Raw genomic sequence first — 9,482 nt, 5'->3', positions numbered from 1 at the left:
ATATTTTCAGAATTTTCCCAACTTAACACTATCTAAATAAATACTCCTCGATAAATATTCCTAAATTTTCAAAGATATATTAATAATATTCAACAGTATTATTAATAACAGTTCAACAGTATTTCATCTATAGAATTTTAATGGGTTAATTTATTCAACCAAATACGAAATATCATTGAATATTCAAAATATAAGTATATATGGTGACATACATCACCTATATTGAGTAACTATTGTAGTGTCAATTTATTTTGTATAGTAAAAAAGAGCTTTATGCACGTATACAACGTAATTTCACTGGAGCATCTCAATGATTCAAAGGAATTAAAAGACAATTTTATTTAAAATAATTCTGTATATTATAAAATTTCACTATATGTAATCAAGACATTCGAGACACCTGACGTGAGATGGTCTGGACCAGAAGACGAAGCATTAAGAAGCAGCTCGAAGTGAAAGAAGCTTTTGCCAGCAGATTGCCAGATATAGACACAGATACAGATATAGATACAGATACTGATGCAGATACAAGATACGACAGAGAGACCTTACCTTCACTGACATGATGCCTCCCCCCAGGCTGGCCCCCAACTGACAAGCCGCCTCCCTCTTATTGATCCCGATGGGTAGCGCTGGCGGCCGGATCCCGCCCCATGTATGTCTGTATGTGTCTCTAGCCTTCTAATTTAAATAATTTTCTAATATTTAAATATTAAATTATAAATTATAATTCCTTATATATGATTCAAAACATTTTACCCGAATCATGAAGCATTTTGCTAACATATGTTACATTCCGCACTGGGTTTATCATTTAGAACAACTTGAAAAAAAGGATTTTCTAACTGCATCAATTACCAAGCTATTAATTGAGCTATCATTTATTTTACCATTGTTATTTACTTTTTTTTATTTCTTTAATTATTATTAATTTAGGTTTAATTTGAATAATAAAGGATTGTACTGACCAAGAAACATTTTTTTTTATCTTTATTGAGATTTACAACTGTACATAATAATACATTTAGTAAATTTGCTGTAATTTTTTAATGGGTGATACAGGCTTGTAGAGAAACTACCCATTGGTGGTACTCTAATAACGCTTTTACATTAGAAGGTCTCGAGGCCATCTTCTTTTCAGGTGTCTTGGAGGATTGTCAGGAATGGATGAGGAAGCAAGATTGGAATCTAGAGGGTTTGGGTGGTTAGAGAGTTTATAATAGAAGGAATAATATCTGGTTCCGGCTGGATCGGATACATATGGAACATTAAGGTCTTAATATATGATTTCATTTTTGACAAAGTAAGGATCATTAAGGATTTTGCATTGTAAGGAATTCGAAGGTTTAGAACCAAGCAAATAAAATTTTAATCCCCTCCCTCAGCATTTGAGCAATTTTATGTTACATCATACCCAAAATTCAAATTATATTATAAGACAATCCATCCGTCGCTTTTCTCAAAACTATTGGGACCATTTTTTTAATTTAGTTTTCCCCACATTTCACACAAAGATCATGGGCCAACTCCAGATGGTCCTCGAAACTAGTAATAACCATCCATCCTCGTGATAGCAAAAACATCTTATTTTTTTTTTTTTTTTACCGATTCCCGAAGACACTTTCTCAATGCAATAATTATAAGATAAAAGTGTTTATATTTATGGAAAATGAAGTTACCATGTTGTTTATTTAAAATGTTTGGAAAAAGGACACGGTAAATAAAATTTATTAAGATGTTAGAAAATCCTTCATTCGCCTTTAACATGTGGAACATTGCTTTTAAAAAAATAAAAAGATAGTACATAAAAGTGCTTAAGATTGTAATAAAAATTAAAAAAACAACCCGATATCATTTAAATCAGTCAAAAACTTATCACAAAATAAAACTTATGTAATATGGTTATTATTTTAAATTGCAGAATATTACTGGTAATTATATGAATTTGGGCTTAATTTCGAATTGTGGTTTTCTTAGTGCCTAACTAGGGCAAGAAAAACTGCATGCAAGGATAATTTTAACTTTTCATGGGAATGGTAAAAAATGTTAAAATGGATGCTCTGGAAAAACGACTTGAAAAGGCCCAAAGGGTTACTATTTTTCAAATCTCTATTTGTTCACAAATAAGTACTCTACAATCCTAATCTCCTGAAATAAATCATGGAAATGTAAGCGCGCCAGGCAAATTGGATCTTTGTAAACAAAGATGTAATTGAATCACTTTAGTATTAATCATTGATTATTTCTTAGTTTATAGCTTATAGATAAGCTGCTTCACTTTGACCATGAAAAAATTCAAAAAAAGAAACTGAATTAATTTTAATTTGATACATGAAGAGTCAGAGTAATACTTAGTAAGTAGTATTTGTTTATTGCTTAGTATTAGTAGTATTGCAGTATTAAAGTACTGTTACTAGACCAACGGTAGTACAAATAGGTGATTTGGCCAGAATCACACTTTACCACCAGATTTTTACCCAATTAAGGGTACCCACTTAATGAGGCTGGGCGGACCCCGGAGGGTTCCTGAAGCTACAGAGTTGACTCAACGGCTACATAATAATTATCTGCCACAGCCGGATTCGAAAGTTTTTATGTTTATTTTGAATTGACGTATTTCAATGATAGTGCCGCTAGACTAGGTTTTTTTTTTTCATTTAATCTAAAATTTCCCAGTAATTTTGAACTGATTTTCCAAATAATAAAAGGAAAATTGGCCTCACTAAATAGCGTTTATAAGCTATTTTCAATTCACTAAGTTAACAAACATTTCGTATTATAGTAAGTCCTTCCGTACGCCAGATTATATATAATTGTATAATATAATAAATATAATTGTGGAATTTTTACTTAATATCTCATATGAATTTCTTCTTCTTTAAGCTATTTCATTATTCTCAAAGTTGGTCCAATTTTAAACTTTCTCACGTATGTTTTTCACATTTGTAAACAATTCCTTGACGGCTGTAGAGTTGACCAAAAGTCGAACACCAAGGGTGCTCAAAACCTTCAATTCTCTCCTGAAAAAAATTTTAGGTCACTTTTTTCAAGCAGTTTATAATTATTAGAAGACAAAAAATATTGAACATTTTCAGAATGCAAGCTTCATAAATTTTTGTGCACCAGTAGAAGGAGACTATTTCTGAGTTTCGAAAAACAGAAAAAGAAATGCAACAGTAGTCACAAATTAAAAACATTATTTATATTGGTAAATTCAGGCAGACTCATGGCATTCACTAACCCACTAGTCAAACAACTGAAAGATAAGAGGACTCATCTGTTTTTACATGTAACTTGTATCGAGAATAAAAACTACGTAGACCAGATAGGGAGGTAAAAAAAAAAAAAGTCATCTGATTCCTTGATATTTATTGAGACCGGAAGCAAAGAAGAAAATTTCGTCACTTAGTGAATAAGCTTTGAAACTGAAAATGTGAGGTTCTTTTTTTTAAATTAATTATTAAATAAATATTAGTTTGGCAGTTACAAGAATATTTTAAAGTTGTTGTTTTTTTGTGAAAATTATATTTTCACTGATTTATACGATAAAAAAAAATAAAAGCTACTTAATATTCCACCATTTGGAACATAAATCCTTCGATCAGCTATATTCATGTCAAAATATACAGCACATTATCAGTTTTTAACTTGTTTACAAATTTTAGCACGGGGGTATTGTAACCGAACCAAATTTTGCGATGCGCAGTTTTAAGCGGATCTATCTGTTTTAGAGTTCCCCGCGTCCAAAACATTATTTTTCGTTTTTCTCTTAGTCTGCGCTACAATTATTTTTGGAATCTATAGGTCGATTTTGTATGATTTCGATTGCCGATGCCAGTGTACCAATTCGGGCACCCTCTGTGCAATAGGCGAAAAACAAAATTTTTTATAATATTTGCCTTCACACTTCTTCCTAAAGCCCTTGTACTTTCCATACATTGCTTAAATATTCCAGGAAAAAAGTTATGAAGAAGAGAAAATTTAGTATCAGATAAATAAAAAAGTATAATTTTATGTATACTATGTTTGTGGTTATTTTGAACACAATTTCTTATAAAACAAAATATTGAAATCGGTATCTTTTCTTACAACCGAGGTAAGAAAAGTGTTGTGATCGGATATCATTTTCGATGTGCAGTTTTAACGGGTCTATCGGTTATAAGAGGCCTACGTGAAAATCTTTTGGGTATTTTTATAAAAACATTTGAAAATTAATTGAATTCTCTTCAAAAACAAACAATATTTAAATCTGACCATACGAACCAGGTATCATTTCTTCCACTATAACTCCCGAACCACCCAAACCCACTAGTTTCTAACCTTGCTTCCTCATCCATTCCTGACAATCCTCCTAGGCGCCAGAAAAAAATATGGCCACGAGACCTTCTAAGGTAAAAACGTTATTAGAGTTGTACCGCCTGTATCACTCCATTATAAACTTACAGCAAATTTACTAAATGTATTATTATGTACAGTTGTAAATTTCAATAAAGATATAAAGAAATAAAATCTGACCAGCACTAGTGGTGACACGGCTTGTTGAAGTTTATACCCATTGTTTAAAGTATTTGGCTCAATTTTTCATTTAAAAAATTATTCAATTTAGGTATATTAATTTTTTGATTGACAAGAACTCTATAAATCTCGTGGAATATTATAGATGATCATTAGTAGAGTAGTTAAATTGTAAAAATATAATATAAATTATTAAACTAAAAAATAAATAATAATAAAATCTCAATCGAACCAATATTGGTAATAAAATGGAAAGAGGAGATTTTAAGATAGTAAAAACGAGCGATATTTAAAAAGCACCTGAAATTGGAAAACGGCGTGAAATTATTTATTTAGTGATAAATAAGAGCAAACAAACGAACGATATTTATTAGTGGCATAACATATAACGCTTTTTATTTGTGGGAATTAACTAATTGGAATACAATAATGACAAAAACTGAAAGCATTTCTAGAGACTATTGTAGCTGAGAGGGTTGAAATAATACATCAGAAACCTCAGTGTGATACTCTTAGTTTTGAAGTTACTGAGATTAGTGAGTGGCCAGATGGTTATTTTGCATCATATTTTTGAGTTGGATATTATGAAGATTTATAGAGGTGAATATCAGTTAAACCTTCTCCCACCATAATTTCATTCCTATGAACCCACATTGTCACCACCGAGGAACCACCACTTACTTCAGATATTACCCACTTCACTGAAGAAATCCTTTTACATATCACACATCTAAAATTAATCTTATTACTCAAAACTTCTTCTCAACTCAAAATTTGTAACGTTAGGAATATTAATGTTTTGACCAGAGAGCAACCAGCCTATAAATATGAGACTTAACTCATAGACACTATGCGTAGATGTTCTACTAGAAAGATGTGTTAGAGGAAACAGCCTAGATGCTTCTATATGAAAATTAATCTGCTTTCGATGCTTGTTTTACAAAAAAATGATTTGAGTTGTACGGGTCCCTTCCATTCTAGAAACGAGATATACATCATTAGCTCTTTTGAACACACAACAAGAAATTTGTTAGTAGGTGTCTATAGGAGCATTCATTTTGCATAAAAAATAAACAAAAATTCAATTGAATCTCTAACATTGACAGTTTAATTACAAATGTTTCCCTCTAACTAAAAAAATCATTTATTTAACCTAGGACTTATATATTGTTTGCTTGACAGTAACTAAGCAGATTATTCCTCAGCTCAGTGAAACCAGAATGGAATCCTGACCTACCTCTTGATAAATCATCATTACAGTTTTCTTTTATTTTATTGTAAAGTTGTTGTCTATCCAATATACCAATGAAATTCATCCCAAAGTTCTAAGTTTACCTGCTCCTTAAACCATATTTCTCTTTCCACTATACTATTGATTCTAAGGTCAGGAAGTCCCTTCATTCCATGACAGTTCAGGTACCTGAGGTACAAGGAGATTTTTAAGGAATGTATAATCAGACCTGTACCAATAAATAATAGGTGTTTCATCATTTTCTTATAAAATTCTTCCATATTCATGTTTCTTACATGATATATATTAAGAATTAATGATAAAAATAGGTTTTAAAAAAACTAAAGAGTCGCAGTATAAATATAAATATATTTAGGAACGAAATGTTCTACTGAACACAATTTTTTAAAAACAATGTGAAAAAATTACATCAAAATCATAATTCTTCAAGTTTCATTGTTGCATCTGCCTTTGGAGTTAAAAAGAATTCATTCGGATCATATAAGGATTCATTTGCATCAACACAGGCTACTATTCTGTATTTGAGAAGGACGAATATAACAGAAATCTTCACAGCTAATGTTCCGTACTTAAAACCTGAAAAGAAAAACAAATAAGTATATACATATACACATGTGTGAGAGTGTGCATTATTTTGATAAATATCATTTATTTAATCATTTGTATCTGAAATGAATATTTCATAAGTTTAAGTTATAAATTAAAATAATTAAAATTGGAAGAAGCTAGTTGACCGTATAAAGTAGGTTGGAGGAAGATAGTCCGGGTGGCGGTCAATAAAGGTTTCAAAATAGTAACAAAAAACTATTTATTATTAACCAACGTTACAGGGCTTCGTCGCAGCTGATAAGAGTGACACTCTGATGCCAACTGAAACCAGCTGCTCCCAACTGTTTTAGCCAACTGATGCCTGCTGCCCAGTTGGCAACAAAACTTCACTCTTATCAGCCCTGATGAATCCCTGCAAAATGGGGCGAAACGTTGGTTAATAATAAGTAGTTTTTTTTGTTACTATTTTGAAACCTTTATTGGCCATCACTCGGACCATCTTCCTCCAATAAAATAATTAAATATTTGAATATTAAGATAATTTATGTTAAGAGACCAGAATATTGCAGTCTAGATAAAAGAAATAGTGATATACATCAACAATAAGAACTTATCAAACATTTTCTTTTGTGAATATGAAGTGTATTAAGTTTTAAAAGACAAAAATTAATTAACGATTATTTTTATGCATACAGACACAGGAAAGTGATAATAAAAAGAAATTCATATTTTTTTGACCATGCAAGACACCGGAAGAACAGATCTAATTAGTTTTCTCTAAAATATTAGTGCAAGTGGTTTTTACTAATTACAAAATGACGATTACGATAATCATGATAAAGTAAATGCTATTACATTAATTCAAAAATATTCAAAGCTAATTCAAGTAAAGTTGTTAAGTTGAAAATAATTGTGAAGGATCATCACAAAGTAGTGATCACAACAAGAAGTGATTTTCAATTCAAATAACTACAACCAAGTATTTTATAATAATTTTATTTTTATAATTTAATGTTTAATTTATATTTATACTTTATAATTTAAATTTTAAGTTGTTTTTTGTTTATATTAGAAATTACATTTCCTATATAAATTACTGATGTTTTCTCATTTAGTTCAAATATTCCTGGAATTATTTAATCATAAAGATAAAATATTAACTTGTAATTTTATTTTTAATTGTATGTATTGTTTTTGAATGTATTTTATATAGACAAATTGTTTTTTCTTGTTTCTTACCAACACAAATTCTTGGCCCTTCACCAAAAGGTAAATATGTATATTTTACTCTGGACTGCTTATTTACATCTGAAAATCTCTCTGGGTCGAACTTCTTTGGTTCAGAATAGTACTCGGGATCTTGGTGAAAGGCAGAAGCAGCTATAAAAACTTTAGTTCCTTTTGATATTGTTACATCATTTATAACAATATCCTTTGTGCATGTACGAGATAATGATGAAACTGGTGCGTGCATTCTCATACATTCTGTAAAATTCTATTTTAATTAATTCTCTATGTACATTTTAAAATAATATGTATAATGAAAAAAGTTAATAAAAAAATTGCTACATATTATTGAATTTTTCCAAGACTCATCTAATATAATAATCAACTAACATAATAATAATCTGAATATTTGATTCTTTGGAGTTTCTGATTATTTCTTTGTATTTGTAACTTCCTGAAAATTTTTTTAATAAACCTCCCCTTCACAATTTAACAATATATGAAAGAAAACTCAATATGAAGATTATCCTTCCTCACATACACATTTAAGGATCATTTAATCATAAATTTACAATTTTATTTAAAAATATTTCAAAGAATTATATCAGTTATTTATACTACTTTTTTCGAAATAAATAACCTGTTTTTGTCTTTAATTCATCATTTGAAAAATATTTCCGAAAATTTGCTCGCGATCAAATACATTGTTCTTAATTATATTAATACTATGTGTCAAAAAACAAATCTTTATATTAAAAATTCTCAATATAAGTAGAGGAAAGAGGAATGTTATGGAATTAAAAGTAAATGACAGATATAACAAATAGGACGTAAATACTCAGGATTAGTGTAAAATGTTTTAACTATCTTCTTCATTTTTCCAATTTAAATGGCCTAGTCTGGGAATGACAGAATAAAATCTGTGGTAATCTTGAGATCCTCCAGGTCACCAAATCAGTCAGTTCAGGCCATATCTACTTCCGTTTTTCCTCCATGAGTGTAAGTTTGGGGAAGGTTTTTGGTAGTATGCTGGCTTCTTCCAGCTAAGCCGATTATGTCTAGTTCTAAACCAAATAATCAATACCTGTTCCTTTCTTAAAAGTAAGAATGGTTTGAAGTCTAAATGTTGATTGTTCTATAAAAATAATATTCTGATAGCCTCCACTAATGATTTTTGCTCAGCTCTATAGTTTGTTGAGTTAAACCTCATAAGAAATTGTTTTCTCTCATGCAATTCCATTTGTGAAATCCATGTGGATACCTCTATTACCATTCCTATAGCATTTTCAGCTGAGCCATCTGTAAATATTCTAGGAGGAGGCACATAGATGGGGTAGATAGAGCTAATATATTCAAGTGCTCAAGCTCTGATTTCAGATTAATTCTGATCACTCTTCATTGTGATTCTCAGAATTGATGTAAGTCTGGAGGGTCTTCAAGGATATACCCATGACGGTGAGTCATCTACTAACATCTTTATTTCAGGCTGAATTTCTTCTAAGTGAAGTTCAGCTTTTGTTGAGTGTGTTTTGTACAAAAAGCTTTGTCTTTTTATGAAAAAAAGAAAAGATGTTATAACTTTTATATTCAAAATTTAAAAATAAAATTGGTTTTGTCTTTTTTAATATCTGACATATTGTTAACAACAATGAAAAATGATAAATTATAGAAAACATAATCATAAAAAGGGTTATTTCATCCGAAAAATGTGATGCAAATAAACTTCATGTTGAATATAAGTTATGTCAATAAGTGAATCAATATTGTTTCATCTACTGACTCTTCAAAAGTATGATACTGAAGTTTGTTTTTGTTTTTTTACAATTACATAATTATTATTCGTCTTTATTTTAAAAATGAAAGTAATTTTTTACATAAATTCCATATCAGTGCTCAGTTGACAAATTGACTGTTCAATGATGACGTTACATTTAATATA

At 29.9% G+C, this 9,482-nt stretch overlaps 1 protein-coding gene across 3 annotated transcripts in view; it reads right to left on the bottom strand.

Moving 5' to 3' along the window:
* Positions 1 to 6,095: 6,095 nt before the first annotated feature.
* The window catches only part of LOC106680994 (probable cytochrome P450 6a17), a 14,428-nt gene continuing 11,041 nt past the window's right edge, over positions 6,096 to 9,482 (bottom strand). For all 3 annotated transcript variants that reach the window (XM_014421080.2, XM_014421078.2, XM_014421079.3), the window contains 2 exons: positions 7,556 to 7,801; positions 6,096 to 6,343 (listed from right to left, as the gene is read on the bottom strand). In XM_014421080.2, the coding sequence (XP_014276566.1) occupies positions 6,183 to 6,343; positions 7,556 to 7,801 (407 nt within the window). In that variant the 3' untranslated portion in view covers positions 6,096 to 6,182. The remainder of the gene's footprint in view (positions 6,344 to 7,555; positions 7,802 to 9,482) is intronic.

This window comes from Halyomorpha halys, unplaced genomic scaffold (genome assembly GCF_000696795.3).
Source record: "Halyomorpha halys isolate HHAL.00 unplaced genomic scaffold, Hhal_1.1 Scaffold302.1, whole genome shotgun sequence".
Classification (NCBI taxonomy): Eukaryota; Metazoa; Arthropoda; class Insecta; order Hemiptera; family Pentatomidae; genus Halyomorpha; species Halyomorpha halys.
The sequence above is the reverse complement of the archived record's forward strand: the minus strand, read 5'-3'. Positions and strand labels throughout refer to the sequence as shown.